This window comes from Delphinus delphis, chromosome 6, assembly GCF_949987515.2.
Source record: "Delphinus delphis chromosome 6, mDelDel1.2, whole genome shotgun sequence".
Classification (NCBI taxonomy): Eukaryota; Metazoa; Chordata; class Mammalia; order Artiodactyla; family Delphinidae; genus Delphinus; species Delphinus delphis.
In genome coordinates this window covers 36,317,515-36,338,108 of record NC_082688.1, presented here as the reverse complement: position 1 = coordinate 36,338,108, position 20,594 = coordinate 36,317,515, and the positions used below count along the sequence as shown (strand labels likewise).

The following is a 20,594-nucleotide window of genomic DNA, read 5'->3' as shown; positions in this document are numbered from 1 at the left end:
TCCTAAATACCTAAATAGACGATTAGTCCTGATTGGCCTTCTAAATAGTACTCTCACTATAAATTAACTAATAGACATTGTGTGTAAACCTATTTTCTTTGCCTCTGAGTAGCAAAAATAATTTCCAGGAATCTAGATCATTGAACATTGAAGATTTCAGACCTTAAGGCTTACTTACAGAGGTAACAATCTCTAATGGTACAACTATGACTTCTGCTTTTTAATAATAATCATAATCCCTTATAACTGCTTTCAACATCCATTATCTCATCTGAGTATTCCAACAAGCCCATAAGAAAGGCATTAAAATTAAAAATAACAATTTGTTTCATTGAGCTAAAAAGCAAAATAAAGGGAAAAAAACCTTAATTCTACTAACCAGAAGTGAATATTATAAATGACTTGGTGCACATACTTACCGACCTTTCTACGTTACTGTTTTTATAAAAATGTATCATTATACGTATAATTTTATAGCTTGCTTTTTTTTCCTTTTTGATATATCAGGATCGGTCCCTGTAACTAATATTCACCTATAACATTATATTTAATGGATTAAAAGCATTCCATTTAAAAAATTCAATCCATTAAGTCTATTTTATAGAAAAGGTGAGTCTCAGAGAGGTGAAGTCATACCATTGGGCGAGATCTATGAACTAAAAACCTTGGCCTTCCGATTGCTAATGGAACATTCTACCCACAGTAGTTTCCAAAGGACAGAAGCATACCCGAACTTTCGGACAAAAGCAACCATTAGACTGAATGAAGTCTGATACATACCTAACCACATCCGAATGATGCTCATGTAGTCTTTGTTCTTGGCGGAGAGAAGTTTGTCATAGGAAGGGCAGCCTGCCAACAAGATGCGATCATGGTCCTCACACATGGATATCAGGTGTTGCTCTGCACTTCGGGTGCAGCACACATGATAATGAGCCAGTTTCGTTATAGCGTGTCTGATAGAGTCGTCAATGGTCCCACTGACTTCCCCCCCTTCAATGTGAAGGATTCGGATGTTCATCAAGGCAGCAGACGTAGCCAGAGCCAGGGCATCAAACCTGTCTCCATGAACAATCATGATATCAGGCTTCAGGCGGTTAAGAACATCTGGTAGCTTCACAAGGGCCAGGCCCACTGACTCCACCATGGCTGCCTCATCTTCCCCTCTGACAATTGTGTGTAGTCTGGTGTTAATGTCAAAGTCATCTTGTTCAATCATGCGATATGTGTTTCTAAAGCAGGAGAGAAATAACAATGTGAGAGCATGTTCTTAAGTATAGGGCTATAAAAACATCAACATTAACCCTGAAGGGAGAAAGATTTCACAAAATTTCCTTGTTAAAATAAATGAACTGAAGTGTAACTTACACACAAAAATAAAAGCACAGACCATAAATATACAGATCACTTAATTAATTTTTCTACACAAACACCCCTCTAGCCACCACCCAGATCAACATATCCCGCACCTGGGAGGTCTCACTTGTGCCCCCTTCAGTGAGCACCTGGAGGGAGAAATATTGGAGGGAGAATGTTTTTATCAGGAAAAGAGAGAGTAAATTTTACAGTGGTCACAACTATTTCTTTCTTTTTTAAAATATATATAAATTTTTAAAAAGAAATATGCTACTTAATAGAAAAAAATTACTTATAAAAGCAGAGCTCATTAAAAAAAGTAGTATGGAACCAGGATACCTGACATGTCACTATAATATAAATTTCTGAATGATGGAAATTATCTCCTGAATTCTCTTTGTATGTTACCATTAATGCAGCATAATTCTGACTGGGGTGAAAATGTAGGTTTTTAAATTGGCTGTGAAATGCAGTTTCAGGTCTGTTTCATGCTTCAGTAACAACAGCAATTCTCAATGCCTTAAAGTTTCCTGCCTGTTATGACTAGATTTTAAAAGATCCGACTTTTTTTTCTAAATATACATTTATTGTTTAAAAATTGGAAAACACAGAAAATTATCATGCATAAACCTACCACTCGGCAATATCAGTATTACCATTTTGATTTCTTTCTAGCCATTTTATGCATAGTATTTCAACATGGTTGAGAACACATCATAGTACAATTCTGTAATCTAGTTAATCCATTTAACACTATATTTTCTCAGATCATGAAGGATTCTTTACATACATCATACTGATGCCTTAGTAGTCATTTTATAGATTCCTTTGGATTTTCCTACAAAAGCTATGATGTCATCTGTAAATAAAGACAATCTTGTGCCTTTATTTATATCTCGTTTCATTGCACTGGCTGTTACATGCAGTACACAGAGAAGGGTGAAAGTGGATGTCCTTACCTTGTTACCAATCTTTGGAGAAAAGCACAAATTTTATGTTAGCTATAGGTTTTTCACAGGTGGTCTTTATCAGACTGAGGAATTTCCTTTCTATTCCAAGTTTGCTAAAGGTTTTACCATAACTAGTTGTTGAATTTTGTCAAATGCTTTTTTAATATCTATTGAGATGAATGTGTTGGTCCCCCCACCCACCGCCTTTTTTCTTAATTGGGGTATAGTTGTTTTACAATGTTGTGTTAGTTTCTACTGTACAGTGAAGTGGAGTTTCCTGTGCTATAGAGCAGGTTCTCATTAGTTATCTATTTTATACATATTAGTGTATATATGTCAATCCCAATATCCCAATTCATCCCACCCCCACTTTCCCCCCTTGGTGTCCATAAGTTTGTTCTCTACATCTGTGTCTCTATTTCTGCCTTGCAAACTGGTTCATCTGTACCATTTGATTTCCCACTTTACTCTGTTAATACGTGAATCACACTAATTGATTTTCAAATGTTAAATCAATCTTGAATTCCTGAGATAAACCCACTTGGTCATGACGTATTATCTGTTTTTGTATATTGCTGGATATGATTTGCTAATTTTTTGTTTAAAATTTTTATGTCTAATTCATGAGGGATACTGATCTGAATTTTCTTATAATGTCTTTCTCAGGTTTTGATATCAGGATTATGCTGACCTTATTAAATAATCTAGGAAGTCCCATGGCTCCTCTATTTTCTGAAAAAGTTTATATAGGATCTTAAAAGTTTGATAGAATTCAAAAGTGCAGCCAACTTGGTAGGAAGTTATTTTTATAGGAAGTGTTTGATAATGAATTCAATTTCTTTAATATAGAGCTATCGAGATTTTCTATTTTTTTCTGTCAATTTTGGTAAGTGGTGTTTTTCAAGGAGTTTGTCCATTTCATCTAAATTGACTGTCAAATTTACTGGCCTAATATTCTCCTTCTATTCTTTTAATGGCTGTAACATCAAGATGATATCCTCTTTGTTATCCTATATTGGTAAATACTGTGTTCCCTTTTTCTTGTTCTGCAGGAGCTTGTCAATTTTATTATTTTAAAGAAATAACTTTTGCCTCGATTAATTTTCTCTACTGTTTAATCTACTCTTACATTTCATTGATTTCCACTCTACCGTTCCTCCCTTCTACTTACTTTGGGCTTAATTTTCTTTTTCCTGTTTGTTAAAGTGGAAATGGATCCTTGACTCTAAATTTCTCTTTTTTCACGTAAGTATTTAAAGCTATAAATTTCCCCATAAGCACTGCTTAATCTATACCCACAAATTTTGAAATACTGTAATATTTGTTTTTAATTTAAATTTATTTATTTATTTTTGACTGCATTGGGTCTTCGTTGCTGTGCACGGGCTTTCTCTAGTTGCAGTGAGCAGGGGCTACTCTTCATTGCAGTGCGCAGGCTTCTCACTGCAGTGGCTTCTCTTGTCGCGGAGCATGGGCTCTCAGTGCACGGACTTCAGTAGTTGTGGCTCATGGGCTCTAGAGCGCAGGATCAGTAGTTGTGACACACAGGCTTAGTTGCTCTGTGGCACATGGGATCTTCCCCGACCAGGGCTCGAACCCATGTCCCCTGCATTGGCAGGTGGATTCTTAACCACTGCACCACCAGGGAAGTCTGATATACTGCAATATTTATTATCCAATTCAAAACATTTTCTAATTTCCCTTAGGATTTCTTGTTTGACCCCTAAGCTTAAAACTCAACAATAAAAAACCCGATTTAAAAATGGGCTAAAGGGGCTTCCCTGGTGGCACAGTGGTTAAGAGTCCGCCTGCTGATGCAGGGGACGCGGGTTCGTGCTCCGGTCCAGGAAGATCCCACATGCCGCGGAGTGGCTGGGCCCATGAGCCAGGGCCACTGAGCCTGCACGTCCGGAGCCTGTGCTCCGCAACGGGAGAGGCCACAGCAGGGAGAGGCCCGCGTATTGCAAAAATAAATAAATAAATAAAAATAAAAATAAAAATGGGCTAAAGGGCTTCCCCGGTGGCACAGCGGTTAAGAATCCGCCTGCCGGGCTTCCCTGGTGGCGCAGTGGTTGAGAATCTGCCTGGCAATGCAGGGGACATGGGTTCGAGCCCCGGTCTGGGAAGATCCCACATGCCACAGAGCAACTAGGCTCGTGAGCCACAACTACTGAGCCTGCGCGTCTGGAGCCTGTGCTCCGCAACAAAAGTGGCCACGATAGTGAGAGGCCCACGCACCGCAATGAAGACTGGCCCCCGCTCACCACAACTAGAGAAAGCCCTCACACAGAAACGAAGACCCAACACAGCCAAAAATTAAAAAATAAATTTAAAAAAACATTGAAATAAATCACATTTCACTTTAAAAAAAAGAATCCGCCTGCCAATGCAGGGGACATGGGTTCGAGCCCTGGTCCGGGGAGATCCCATGTGCTGCGGAGCAATGAAGCCTGTGCGCCACAACTACTGAGCCTGCGCTCTAGAGCCTGCGCGCCACAACTACTGAGCCTGAGTGCCACAACTACTGAAGCCCATACTAGAGCCCATGCTCTGTAACAAGAGAAGCCACTGCTATGAGAAGCCCGCGCACCACAATGAAGAGTAGCTCCCGCTCGCCGCAACTAGAGAAAGCCCGCGCACAGCGAAGAAGACCCAACACAGCCAAAAATGAAAAAAAATAAATTTACTTAAAAATAAATAAAAATGGCCTAAGACCTTAACATACACCTCACCAAAGATGATATAAGGATAGCAAATAAGCATATGAAAAGATACTCCACATTATATGTCATCAAGGAAATGCAAATTAAAACGAGATACTGCTACACACCTATTAGAATGGCCAAAATCCAGAACACTGACAACACTAAATGCTGGCAAGGATGTGGAGCAACAGGAACTCTCATTCACTGTTGCGGGGAATACAAAATGATACAGCCACTTTGGAAGACAGTTTGGCAGTTTATTGCAAAAGTAAACATGCTCTTACCATACGATCTAGCAATCATGCTCCTTCGTTTACCTAAACGAGCGGAAAACTTATGTCACACAAAAATCTGCAAAATGAATGTTTATAGCAGCTTTATTCATAATTGCCAAAACTTGGAAGCAACCAAAATATCCTTCAGTAAGGGAATGGAGAAATAAACTATCATACATCCACACAATGGAATATCATTCAGTGAAAAAAGAAATGACTATCAAGCTATGAAAATACATGAAGGAAACTTCAATGCGTATTACTAAATGAAAGAAGCAAATCTGAAGAGGCTACATAATATGTGATTCCAACTATATGACATTCTGGAAAAGGCAAAAATCTATGGAAATGGTGAAAACATCACTGATTGCCAGGAGACTGTTGGGGGGAAGGGATGAATAGGTAGAGGAGAAGACTTGGGGGGCAGTGAAATGACTCTGTGTGATACTATAATGGTAGATACATGCCATTATACATTTGTCCAAACCCAGAGAACTTACACCACCAAGCTGAATCCTAATGTAAACTATGGACTTTGGGTGATAACAGTGTGTCAGTGGAAGTTCATCAATTGTAAAAAACGTACCACTGAAGTGTGGTAGGGGATGTTGATAATGGGGATGCTATGCATGTATAGGGGAAGAGAGGTATACAGGAAACTTCTGTACCTTCTGCTCAATTTTGCTGTTAGAGCTAAAACTGTTCTAAAAAATTAGGTCTATTTTTTAAAGACATTCTTTCTTTTATACATATGCATGTACTTTACCATTTCTAGTCACTCCTTTCTGTAGATCTAAGTTCCCAACAGGTATCATTTCTCTTCAGTTTGAAGAATCTGCCGTAGCATTTTTTTGTAGTATATACCTGATGGTGATAATTTGCTTAGCTTTTCTCTTCAACTTTATTTTTGAAAGATATTTTCACAGATAAAAAATTCTGGGTTAACAGGAGTTATTTTTCCCCCTTTGAGCACATTAAAGATGCTCCACTGTCTTCTGGCCTCCACTGTCAGACAGTGAGTTAGTTAGTTATCATTCATATCATTGTTCCCCTGTAAGAAATGTAATTTTTGTCTTGTTGCTTTCAAGATTTTCTTGTTTTCAGCAAATTGACTATGATTTTGTCTACAGGTAGTTTTCTTAGTATTTATCTGTTAGGGGTTGTTGACCTTTCTGGATCTGTACATCGATGTTTTTTCGTTTGTTTTTTTACCAAATTTGGAAACCTCTGGCCAGTATTTCTTCTAAGATTGCAACATAGCTTTAATTCTGAGACTGTCCCGCCTACAGAATGTTCATACCTAACTGTTTGAATCAGGAACCAGAATCAGAATTCCCTTGAAATAGCATCTCAAAAAACAAAACACTATGTCCCATAACACCAAATATACTTGAAGAATTTGCTAAGCCCTGAATTAAACTGAAATATTGAGTTTATTTTTAAACTAAGTTCTGTATTAAACATGTATTAAACAAACATGTTTTAAGTATTTAGTCTGAACTGCTGCCAAACTTGAACATTTTCAAAAACTATGGGACTGTAACAAAACTAGGCCACCGATATAATCTCTAAATGAAATTAGACTTGATCCAGTGCATTTGTCTTAAGTCCCCAAACTGAACCTCTTCACAGCAGTAGGGGCTGTCATGGTACCCACACCACCACAACCAATCTTCTCATTAATCTTTACTGATAGTATCTCTCCTCCTCCTCTTAAATAACCTTGTCTCTAATTTGGAAGCATCATTCTTAGATGAAAATCAGTTGAATGATCTATCGGTTGTTGTTTTCTGATTATTTTTCTTTGTGCTGTTGCATATTAAAAGTATAAAGAAATATGATTAGCAGTTCTCAAACTTCACCTCTCCAATAGCAGAAGGAATCTGATCCTTGAGGGATTTAAGTTTTCTCCTCAGCTTTTACATTTGGGATGGTCCCCCTACCATGTCTCTTCCTGCAGAAAAATGCTCAGACAGCTGCATAAAGAGTGCCAACTATCTGCTGTCTTGAGATACCAAAGTTATGCATAATTGTGCTGAAGATACTTATTCTGTTAGAGTCAACTAGACTTAAAAATTACTCAATTCCTCCAGAGAAGATACTCCCACCTCCACAATTAATTGGCATGTTTGACAGTCTTATTCTAAGTTTTTCACCTTAATTTGTTTTTATTTTCACTTTCTATCCAGCACAACTTCCTTTAGTTATTAGAATATTAATCCTTCTGAGTCTACGACAGTCATTTTTAACCCTCTCTAAATGAGAAACTAGTTGGTCTGGGAAAGTCTTCACAATGCAATGAGCACCAGTTGAGCACACAGTGCAGGGCACTCTATCTGTGTTAAATACTGTGTGTTGAGAGAGAGAAAGAAGAGAGAGAAAGAAGGTTATTTACTTACACACACAGAAAAGAAAGTACAGCAGATTTTTGCATGCATGACTTTAAAATTCTCAAGCATTCCTGAAATACCAAGTCATGGAGTCATGAAGTCATGTGCAATTTTGCTAAGCATGAATTTGAATCCCACCTATTTGACATTAACCTTACTAGGAGAGCAAGTCACTTAGCTAATGATTAAGCCAACCTTTCAGACCAAAATACAACATTGTTCCCATCATTTTCTTCATGTTTCTGTGGGGGAAATACCATAGAGCAAGGTCTCTCAATGTCAGCAGTATTGACATTTTAGGCCAGACAGATTCTTTGTCGTGGAGGGCTGACCCATGAACTGTAGGATGTTTAGAAACATCCCTAGCCTCTTAAAAAAATGTGCTGAGATCGGATCAAACTGGAGGAGTAGGATGTGGAGTTCACCTTCTCCACAAATATGGGATTGGCCAAAAAGTTCATTTGGGTTTTTCCGTAACATCTTATGGAAGATATTACAGAAAATACATATCAAAATGTTTAAATCAAAATATATCTACATGTGGAACGATTCTCACAAAACATCTACTGAATGCTGGCAGAAGACCTCAGACTTCCAAAAGGGCAAGAAAATCATGTAATTGGGGAGGACAAAAGAAAAAAGAAAAATAAAGAGAGAAAGGAATCAGGATGGGACCTGCGCTGCTGGGAAGGACCAGTAAAAAAAGGAAAGGTTTCCACACACTGGGAAGTCCCCTCACTGGTGGGGAGATCAGCCGGGATGGGAGGGGGAACTTTAGAGCCTCAGAAGAGAGCGCAGCAACCGGCCTGTGGAGGGTAGAAGGGAGAGAGACCTGCACCAAATGTCAGTGCTGCTGCCCGACACTCCCCAGCCTGAGACGCTGGTCTGCTGGGCCGGGTGGGGGCTGGGAGCTGAGGCTCAGGATTCAGAGGTCACTCCCCGGGGAGAGGACTGGGGTTGGCTGCGTGGAGACAGCCTGAGGGGACTAGGGTGTCGTATGGGAGAAGGCCTGGGCCCGCCAGAGAGGCAGGGTGCCATTGCTGGGTGGCACACAAGGAGACGGGCGGGACCACCATAGGAGCTTCTTTCTCTGCTCACACACTAGCCAGCAGCAGGGCACTGCCTACATGAGCCCCAGGGGTAGGCGAGAGCCTCCACTACCATCTCAGACTCTAGAAGCAGGCACAGACCGCTGCTGCCACTGAGGGTCCTGTGAGCAGGCGCTGGTCACTGCCCCCACCTTCCTGGGAGCGTGCGTGGCCTGCTGCCACTGCTGCCAAGAATCCCTCGACCAGGTGCCACCCGCTGCCCCCACCTTCCCAGGAGCGCACACGGGCCGTACACCTGCACACCCCCTATCAAGGGGATAACAGTGAGCACATGCTGAAGAAAGAGATGGCAAGCATCCAAACTAAAAACAGCCCTCACGCCAAAAAAAATTAAATCCACACAAGCTATGCAGGGACGCTGCCACATATAAATAGCCCTCCAAGACCAGGGTAGATAATTTTCCACCTAAACTCACAGAGTAAAAGAAATATAAGCAAAATGAAGAAGGAGAGAAAGCACTCCCAGTTAAAAGACCAAGAGTATTCCCCTGAAAGAACAAACAATGAAACAGACCTCTTCAGTCTAACAGACACCAAGTTCAAAAAGGAGGTAATGAAAATACTGAAGGAATTAAGAAAGGCTATCACAGAAATGCAGAGTACTGTAAAAAGGAACTAAAAACTATAAGGTGGAGCCCAGAAAAATTAGAAAGTTCATTTGCCGAGATGAAAGCTAAGCTAAAAGCAAAGAATAGCAGGATGAATAATGCAGAAGAAAGAGTAAGTGATTTGGAAGATAGAATAATGGAAATTACCCAATCAAAACAGCAGACAGAAAGCCAACAACAACAAAAAAACGAAGAAAGCAATATAAGAGACCTATGGGATAATATACAGCATGCCAATCTATGTATAATAGGAATTCCAGAAGAAGAAGAAAGAGAAAAGGGGATTGAAAATGTATTTGAAGAAATTATGGCTGAAAACTTCCCAAACCTAAAGAAGGAAACAGATATCCAGATATAGGAAGCACAGAGGGTCCCAAACAAGATGAACCCAAACAGAGCTACACCAAGACATATCATAATAAAAATGGCAAAAGTTGGGGCTTCCCTGGTGGCGCAGTGGTTGAGAGTCCGCCTGCCGATGCAGGGGACACGGGTTCGTGCCCTGGTCCGGGAGGATCCCACATGCCGCGGAGCGGCTGGGCCCGTGAGCCATGGCCGCTGAGCCTGCGTGTCTGGAGCCTGTGCTCCGCAACGGGAGAGGCCACAACAGTGAGAGGCCCGTACCGCAAAACAAAAAACAAAACAAAACAAAACAAAATGGCAAAAGTTAGAGAGAGGATTCTAAAGGCAGCAAGAGAAAAACAAAGAGTTAATTACAAGGGAACCCTCATAAAGCTATCAGCTAGTTTATCTACAGAAACACTGCAGGCCAGTAGGGAGTGGCAAAGTACATTCAAAGTCTTGAAAGGGAAAAATCTGCAACCTAGAATACTCTACCCAGCAAGATTATCATTTGGGAGAAGAAATAAAGAATTTCTCAGACAAGCAAAAACTAAAAGAATACAGCAATACTAAACCTATCCTAAAAGGAATATTGAAAGGTCTTCTCTAAATAGAAAAGAAGCAAGAAGATATAGGAAGGAGGAAATCACAGTAGGAAAGTAAATCACTTAAGCCAATATACAGATTTTTTTTAAAAAGCCTATTTGTGAAAGTGACAATAAACACAAGGAACGGCAAAAGGATAAACGTGAAGTTGTAAAAAAGGAAATCAAAATCACAAAATGTGGGGAAGGAGAGTAAGAAAATGTAGATTGCTTTTTTTTTTTAAGAATGTGTCTGATCCTATATGACTATCAGTCTAAAGCAAGCAAATATAGGAAGGGGTTAACATACTTGAAAAACAGGGCAACCACAAATCACAAACATAAAACAGATTCACAAAACCAAAAAGAAGAAAACACAAGCATAAAAGAAAAGGAAATCATCAAACCATTAAAGGAAAAAGAAAGGAACAAAGAAGAAACATAGAATCAACTGGAAAACAAGGTTTAAAATGGCAATAAATACATATGTATGAATAATTACCTTAAATGTCAATGGGCTGACTGCTCCAATTGAAAGACACAGAGTGGCAGACTGGATTAAAAATCAAGGGCCAACAATACACTGCCTACAAGAGACCCACCTTAGGGCAAAGGACACACATCGATTGAAAGTGAGGGGATGGAAAAAGATGTTTCATGCAAACAGAAATGACAAGAAAACAGGAGTTGCAATACTCATATCAGACAAAACAGACTTTAAAACAAAGGTCATCAAGAAAGATAAAGAAGGACACTATATAATGATAAAAGGATCAATACAAGAAGAGGATTTTACACTTGTCAACATATGTGTACCTAACATAGGAGCACCCAAATACTTAAAACAAATATTAACAGACATAAAGGAAGACACTGATGGGAATACAATAATAGTAGGAGACTTTTGGGTTTTTTTTTTGCGATACGTGGGCCTCTCACTGTTGTGGCCCCTCCCGTTGCGGAGCACAGGCTCCAGACACGCAGGCTCAGCGGCCATGGCTCATGGGCCCAGCCACTCCGCGGCACGTGGGATCTTCCCGGACCGGGGCATGAACCCGTGTCCCCTGCATCGGCAGGCGGACTCTCAACCACTGCACCACCAGGGAAGCCCTATAGTAGGAGCCTTTAACACCCCACTCACATCAATGCACAGATCTTCTACACAGAAAATCAATAAGGCAACAGAGATCCTAAATGATACAATAGAACAAGTTTGACTTAACTGATATTTTCAGGACAGTTTTTACATCCAAAAAACCCAGAATACACATTCTTTTCAAGTGCACATGGAACACTCTCTAGGATTGACCACATACTAGGGCACAAAACTCCCCTCGGGACTTCCCTGGTGGCACAGTGGTTAAGAATCCGCCTGTCAATGCAAGGGACACGGGTTCAAGCCCTAGTCCAGGAAGATTCCCACATGCCGTGGAGCAACTAAGCCCATGTGCCACAGCTACTGAGCCTGCACTCTAGAGCCCATGAGCCACAACTACTGAGCCCGCATGCCACAGCTACTGCAGCCCACACCCCTAGAGCCTGTGCTCCACAACAAGAGAAGCCACTGCAATGAGAAGCCCGCGCACCACAGCAAAGAGTAGCCCCCGCTCACTGCAAGTGGAGAAAGCCTTGGTGCGGCCGCAAAGACCCAACACAGTCAAAAATAAATAAATAAATATTTTAAAAAAACAAAAAACAACTCACCTCAACAAATTTAAAAGTATAGAAGTTATTTCAAGCATCTTCTCTGACTACAAAGGCATGAAACTAGAAATCAACCACAGGAAAAGAAATGAGAAAAAAACAATTACATGGAGACTAAACAACATGCTACTAAAAAACCAATGAGTCAATAAGGAAATCAAAACGGAAATTTAAAAATACCGTGAGACAAATGACAATGAATACACAACCATACAAAATCTACGGGATGCAGCAAAAGCAGTTCTTAGAGGGAAGTTTATAGCAATACAGGCCTTCCTCAAAAAAACAAGAAAAACCTCAAATAAACAACCTAACCTACCACCTAAAAGTATTAGAAAAAGAAGAACAAACAAAACCTAAAGTCAGCAGAAGGAAGGAAATAATAAAGATCAGAGAGGAAATAAATAAAATAGAGATTAAAAAATAGAAAAAAATCAATACAACCAAGAGTTGGTTCTTTGAAAGGGTAAACAACATTGACAAACCTCTGGCCAGGCTCACCAAGAAAAAAAGAGAGAGAACCCAAATAAACAAAATAAGAAAGGAAAAAGGAGAAATCTCAAATGATACCACAGAAATACAAAAAACCGTAAGAGACACTATGAAAAATTATTTGCCAACAAATTTGACCACCTAGAAGAAATGGACAACTTTCTAGAAACATACAGCCCACCAAAACTGAATCAAGAAAAAATAGATAATTCAGGGAACTCCCGGGTGGTCCAGTGGTTAGGACTTGGCACTTTCACTGCCACGGCCCAGGTTCAATCTCTGGTCGGGGAACTAAGATCCCACAAGCCGCATGGTGTGGCCAAATAAATTAAATTAAATTAAATTAAATATGGCACAAATGAATCTATCTACAAGACAAAAACAGACTCACAAACATAGAGAACAGATTTGTGGTTGCCTAGGGGGTGGGGGGGGAGGGAGAGGGATGAACTGGGAGTTTGGGGTTAGTAGATGCAAACTATGACATTTAGAATGGACATGCCACAGCAGCTAAGCCCGTGCACCACAACTACTGAGCCTGTGCTCTAGAGCCCATGAGCCACAACTACTGAGCTCGCGTGCCACAACTACTGAAGCCTGCGCGCCTAGAGCCCGTGCTCCGGAACAAGAGAAACCACCGCAATGAGAAGCCCGCACACCACAACAAAGAGTAGCCCCTGCTCGCTGCAACTAGAGAAGCCCCGCATGCAGCAACGAAGACCCAACACAGCCATAAATAAACAAATAAATAGATAAATAAAACAAAACTCAAGATACAAAAGCTTGTACAGTGAAAAGGCTACTTCTCACTTCTGTTTTACCAGTTATCCAGTTCTTCTCCCCAGAAGCAACCAATTTCTTGTGCTAGAATGCACTGTAGACATACATTTCCATTAAGTACTAGTCAAGTTTCCATTTCAGCAGTCTCACCTGACAAATACTACCTTCCCCGCTTAATTACTGTGGTAGGCAGATAAGAAACCTACCACAATCTCCTTGAAAGCCTCTCCCCGACTAGTCTTCTGCCAAACTTTTCTCACAGAAGTAAAAGAACACACATAGACTTTCCCCTCAGGCTCTAGCTAAAATTTCTCCTTTACTTTGTCCTATCTCTGTTCAATAATGTAAGAAAACCCAAGTGGATTTTCTTAGACAGCCAGAATTCATTTCACATTTTAAAAATCTGTGAACTTTTGAGCTCTCCATAAGTTTCTTCTCTTGTCTTTAAAAGTATTTTCTTAGAGCAAATTGCTAAACTGGTTTTGGGGGGCAGGTTTTTATTTGTTTTTGCTGTTATTATCTTATTGTTAAAGGACATTTAAAAAGACAATTTTACCTTAACACAAGCTTCTTTCATATTTAATACTTTGGAGGCTGCATTAATGTTTTCATGCCACAAGGGTGTACTAAATGCCACTTTATTACATGTAACAAAATGTTCACCTTTGGTTTATACACCTGCTCCCTCAAAGATTTCCCAAGTTTCGTTTTTCATATTTAGAGTGTGATCAATAACAAACCTAATGTCACCAAAGTAAGAATTAATGGTAACGGTATTATAAAATTCTACTTTATCTTGTGGATCAATTAGATTTTTAAAATCTTGTTCCATATCTACTACTTTATATGCATTTTTAATATAGGATTAGCATTAGAACTCACAAAACAGATTACATAGAATCACATTATAGTCACACAACATATATTTATAAATGGCATTTCTGGATGTAATACCAAATAAAAGTAATAATAATAATAGCTATAATTTACCAACCATCTAACAGGCAGCATCCCTGTATAGATACTTTATGTCACTATCTCCATTCTTCACAATAACCTACAACACAAGTTTTCACTCCATTTTATAACTGAGGAACCTGAGGCTCAGAGATGCTGGGCAACTTCTCCAAGGCTACCTAAAAACTAAGTGGTAGAATTGGGATTTGAAGCCGGGTCCACACAGCTCCAAGACCAAAGTTCTCACCGGTACATCGTGTTGCAATGAAGAATATCGTAAGAAAATGCTTTCATCTTACCCATAGTCATCTATCAGGTGAGAGCCAAGTACCACCACGTCAAGTTCAAAGAACTCAGGTTCCATTTTAATGCCAAACATGATTGGGGCGAGTTTAGAATAATCAGCACGGTTGCAAGTAGCAACACAAACCCGAAGCTTTCGGTTATTCTCCTTCTTCTCCATGACTTGTTTTCTTTTTGAGAGGTTCTTAAAATAGAGTTCCTGAAGTTGCAAAAATAAAAATTAATATCCTATGATAAACCATAATGCAAAAGAATATGAAAAAGAATGTATATGTATAAATGAGTCACTTTGCTGTACAGCAGTAATTAATACAACATTGTAGTTCAACTATACTTCAGTAAAAAATAAATTTAAAAGACATTATAGACACAAAAAATAAAAATTCTTTATAATCAGAATGATAGGTCCTAGATACAAACGTAAAATTTTGCCGTCTTAAGTCCTTAAGCACCATTTAGTATAGTGATTCTTAACTTTTCCACCCCGCTTCTGTGTGACACACCCACTGGTATATCAAGTTATGAAATTCCAGCAGACCAACTATGACTCCACCCTTTTCTCTTAAGAAAGCATGCTGGAATGCAATTTAAAAACAGTTTAATATAAATCAACTCTCATTTAAAAGGCAAGCAAACATCAGCTCTTTATTATTAACTAAAAATTACTTGCCATTCCTCACAATTGATCCCAACATACAAGATTAGAGCGAAAGTTTGGTTGAGAACCACTGATCTAGTTCAACTCCCCCACTTACAGAAAGAGAAAAACACAAGTCTTAAGAGAGGAAATTACTTCCCCAACATTCAAGATCACATCCTATAAGCAATGTGAGCTATTCACCCTCATGCTACACACTATATACAAAGCACTGTGATTAGTGCTAAGGAAAAGATGAGTAAGATGAAACAAAAACCCCTACCTTCAAGGCCTCATTAGCATCCATAGCCAGTACCTACACACTTGACAACTCCAAATACCTACCAGCTATCTCCGGTCCCATAGGCACGTCAAAGTCACTGTCCCAAACTGAACTCACTTTCTTTTCCAAATCTGTTCCTCCTTCCTTATTCTCTAACTCTGTTATGAACTTCCATTCATCCAAATGCCTTGCATTCCTTGTCTTCTCTGCTCCTCACCCTGTACCTCCTCAGTCCTGTCAGTTCAACCTCCGGAATGAATATCTTTCAAATCAATCTCCTCTCCATCCCCACCCACCAGAACATCCCCTAGTCCAATCCCTGATCTTAGGTCAGAGCTATTCTAACAGCTGTCAAAGTGGTTTGCCTGTCTCTAGTCTTGCCCTGCCTCCCAAAAACTTCCAGGGTGATCTTTCCAAAGTTTATAAATCTGATTACATTGCTAAACAGGATATACCACCTATGGATAAATTGCAAATTGCTGATCTGGACCTAGTTCATCCTTCCAACCATTTGTCCCCTTACAACTATCCTCACTCTGAACCAAAGCCATGCCAAAGTGCCTGCAGTTCAACCAGTGGGTCTCCATATTTCTGTGCCTTTGTAGATGCAAGCTCCTCTACCTAAAACTTCCTTTCCCTCTTGCCTGGATTCTTCCTCATCCTTTAAAACTCAGGCTAAGTGTCATCTCTTCTGGAAAGCCTTCGCGTAAACCTCAGTTCCTCCTTACTCTACCCCTCTTCGTGGCTGCCTCCCTCTGAGCACTGTGGTCCCATAATATACACATATACTATTGCTCAACTCCTTTGCCCACCCATCCCCCCACAATTCTATACCCTCCTTTCAAAAAGTAAAAACCAGGGGCAAGGGATAAGAGCTATGTTTCAAGGAGCTTTTAAAACTTCCTTATATCAATGTAAAATTTCACTTCACGGACTGATCTCAATGCTTATGTCTCTGGAAGTGTATCAATATTTAGAATTTGCAATCAGGAATCCAGAGAAGCTTGAGTAAGGATGCCAATAAAAGGGAAGCTGCCTTTTCAATCAGGGCAGACTCTGAAACTCAGTGGAAATCTCGTCAGTAGCCTTCTGCTGTTGATATCTCATCTCTCGTAGGCTAGAACTTCTATAATCACACAAATTGCCCATCATTAGGCCCATTCAGAATTTATAATCTCCAGTAAGAGCTAATTCCACCCAATGGAAAGCATTTGTAAGATAGTGAAGCGAGCATTCTGTCAAGTGAGTTGTATTTGTGAGATCTAAGCACTACCTAACCAAAGAGACAAAAATATTTTTCCAAAAACAGTTGTCCTAAGTGTTCTTGTACATAAATCTTTTCCCACTCATCATTAAATGTCATCTGAATAAATTGTTGGTGATATTTAATTTGCTGGGTGAGGCAAAGCAAATCATTCATGGTTGATAAATTTGTATTTATTTTAAGAGAATAGTAAACTTTCCATTGGGCAATTCTAAAATGTTTAGTATTTACCAAGTAACTCAAAGGTTATTATACCAAAACTGAAAGTAAGGTAGCCATATATACAAACTATGAAAAATAAAACAATGTTACTAAGGCCAAAACTTTTTTAAGGAATAAAGTTAAATCTTAGGAAAAAAAATAATAATGGTAAAAATCCTTTGTTAAGAGGAGAATGCTTGGGCTTCCCTGGGGGTGCAGTGGTTGAGAGTCCGCCTGCCGATGCAGGGGACGCGCGTTCGTGCCCCAGTCCGAGAGGATCCCACGTGTCACGGAGCGGCTGGGCCCATGAGCCATGGCCACTGGGCCTGCATGTCCGGAGCCTGTGCTCCATAACGGGAGAGGCCACAACAGTGAGAGGCCCGCGTACAGCAAAAAGAAAAAAAAAAAATTTTATTTAACTTTTTTTTATTAGGTAGTACATTCACATGGTTTAAAACTGAAAAGGCACAGGAGGCTATAGAGCAAAACGTCTTCTCATCTGTGTTCCCAGACATGTAGTTCTTCTCCCTGAATGCTTAGAATTACTAGTTTCTTATCTATCCTTCTGCAGATAAACTATGCGTATACAAATAAATACACAGTTCTTCACACATATAAATACAAATATATTTTATAAATACATAGAGTGTGTATCATGCAATTAGTAACTTATACTACACTGTTGTTGCATACCTTGTTTTTTAACTGCTCTTAATTATGTTTCTGAATTAAGTGGTAAAATGGGAAAGTTAAAAGGCATTAGAAATATCAAACCTAAAAGTGCAATTTTGAAAATTGCTGGCCATCAACTTTTCAAATATATGTAGGGTTATGAGAGCCCTGGAAGTAAAAATGACCAATGTCACAAACACTTATTGAGAACTGACTCTGTGCAGAGCACTGTAAAGAAAACTGAGAGGGACTTCCCTGGCAGTCCAGTGGTTAAGACTCCACGCTTCCAATGCAGGGGGCGGGGGTTTGATCCCTGCTTGGGGAACCAAGATCCCACATGCCACGTGGCATGGCCAAAAAACAAAACAAAACAAAACAAAAACTGAGAGAGCTGAGAAAGACCTCACCTCTGATTTTTAGGAACTTACAATCTAGTACATGACACCTGGCCACATAATAGATCTTTACCAGTTCACTTTCCCAAACAGAAGCACCAGGAACAAAATTAACAAATTTTCTTTCTCCGCCTAGTATACATTATTATTTGTTCTGTATAAAATGTCATGCCTGGGCTTCCCTGGTGGCGCAGTGGTTGAGAGTCCGCCTGCCGATGCAGGGGACGCGCGTTCGTGCCCCGGTCTGGGAAGATCCCCCCCCAAAAAACAAAAAAAACCCATTAAAATGTCATGCCCAAGGATCCATTTTTGTTTTTTTTTTTTTTGCGGTACGCGGGCCTCTCACCGCTGTGGCCTCTCCCGTTGCGGAGCACAGGCTCGGGACGCGCAGGCTCAGCGGCCATGGCTCACGGGCCCAGCCGCTCCGCGGCATGTGGGATCCTCCCGGACCGGGGCACGAACCCGTGTCCCCTGCATTGGCAGGCGGACTCTCAACCACTGCGCCACCAGGGGAGCCCCCCAAGGATCTATTTTTATACTAAGAACTGTAACCAAAGTCTCCATGATCAGTATGGAATGAATAAATGTGACATAATGGACTTAAACTATGATAGGAGGATTTAAGTTGCATAAAGTGCAATGTAAAACAAGATAAAACTAGCTTCTTTACACACTGGAATCCTAGGCAGCAATGAAAACAAATGGACTATGTCTAAATGTGTCAATACTGATAAACCTCAAAAACATAACATTAGAGGAAAACAGAAAATTCTAAAAAGTTAGATAAAAAAGGGCCATTTTTTAAAATATGTAAAACATTACTGTATGTTGTTTATTGATCTGTAATAAAATTACCCAGCAACTAAGGAAAGTAGTTACGTCTGAAGGAGGAGGGAAGGGAAAGGAAAAGAGGGCCTAAAGGGTTTTTGTTGTCTATGTAAACATTTTTAAAATAACATAAGTAGAGGTCTGAAACTAACATGGTAACATGTTAATATGTCTTCAATCTTGATGATTGGTAGAGTGTCGTATTGTTCTGTCCTTTTCGGCATTTTTTTTTTTTTTTTTTTTTTTTGCGGTACGCGGGCCTCTCACTGTTGTGGCCTCTCCCGTTGCGGAGCACAGGCTCCGGACGCGCAGGCTCAGCAGCCATGGCTCATGGGCCCAGCCGCTCTGCGGCATGTGGGATCTTCTTGGACCGGGGCATGAACCCGTGGTCCCCTGCAACGGCAGGCGGACTCTCAACCACTGTGCCACCAGGGAAGCCCCCTTTTCAGCATATTTGAAATATTTTATTAAAAACAAGAAATCTTTTAAATGGACACTGAAGCTGCACTGTCCACAGTCCTTAAAGCCTAAAGCTCAGAAAGCAGATGGATTGGATATTTACATCCATTTCACTCAATTCCCTAATAGTTAGTAACCAGAGCCACTAAAACCAGAAAAATACCCGAAAAATACAACTTCACCTTGATCTCACTGGCAATCTCTGAGAACCTGCATTCTCTCAACTCAAGACTGACCATTATTAATACTGACAAAAGGTGAGTGACCCTGTCCAGAAAAATAAATACTGTTGTCCCACTCAACTATAGAAAAAGACAAACACTTGGCTCAAGCAGTCTCTGAGCAGAGGAAACCATCAAAGTAAACAATTGCCAGGCACTGTGTTAAGAGCTTCACAAGCATTAACTCACTTCATCCTCACAGCCCTATCTTATTAGCCCCATTTCACAAATGGGCACAATGAGGTACAGTGAAAACCAATTTACTTGCCCCAAATCACAGTTAACAATTACCAGAACCAAACACCAAATCAGCATTCAAGATAGTGCCCATATCCAGTGTTTGCCTGTGTCTGTTCATTTCATAAACACCCATGAGTGAGAACCTTCCTTATGCCTGGTCCTGCCAGGCACCATGGAAATGAAGGGAACATATGATGTATCACTCTCTTCCCTCAGTGCAGACGGGATGACACAGGAATCAGGAGGGTCTGAAATTCACAACTCTATCCTGAGCTATACTCTGGTGTGACTTCTTCCTGAGCTCCCACAACCGGGTTAACCAGTTATCTCTAAATGCCAAGCTGTACCCCACCCCTCTTCTCCATTAGAATTCCAAAAAAAAAAAAAAACTTTTTCGTGCTTTTTTACAAGTGTGCTCCGGCTTGGAGGGAAAATAAACGCATATCAAGCTTCCAAGAAAGCCCAGACTCAGAATACAGTCAGGGTGGGGCGCAGACCCTCAAGATGATCTTTCAGTCCAACCCTTTACACCCCGGGGCCACTTGTCCGTCACGGAGCTCTCCGCCCTCTCCTGCACACCTCCGTGACGGGATGCTTGCTATCTTTCAGGACAGCCGGTGGGATGGAGTGCAGCTGGCCTCCCTCTAACACCCCGCGCCCCACTCCCGGTTATTCGCCCGGAGCCCGCACTCAACCCGTCTGCTCCACGGGCCAAAGGCTGAGCCCACATAGAAACTAAAGAGCGGCCCTGGCGTGCAGGCCCGCGGGAGACAGAGCCAGGCCCGGGCCGGGTGCGGAGCCTCTGGCCGGGGAGCTGAGGCCTCAGGGTGCGGGCCCGG

General features: G+C 40.7%; 1 protein-coding gene across 3 annotated transcripts in view; it reads right to left on the bottom strand.

Moving 5' to 3' along the window:
* The window catches only part of GNE (glucosamine (UDP-N-acetyl)-2-epimerase/N-acetylmannosamine kinase), a 62,766-nt gene that overhangs the window by 17,823 nt on the left and 24,349 nt on the right, over positions 1 to 20,594 (bottom strand). For 2 of the 3 annotated variants that reach the window (XM_060014511.2, XM_060014513.2), the window contains exons 2-3: positions 14,552 to 14,754; positions 781 to 1,232 (exon numbers count right to left, since the gene is read on the bottom strand). In XM_060014511.2, coding sequence (XP_059870494.1) covers positions 781 to 1,232; positions 14,552 to 14,754 — 655 coding nt within the window. The remainder of the gene's footprint in view (positions 1 to 780; positions 1,233 to 14,551; positions 14,755 to 20,594) is intronic. The other variant, XM_060014512.2, reaches the window with a different exon arrangement.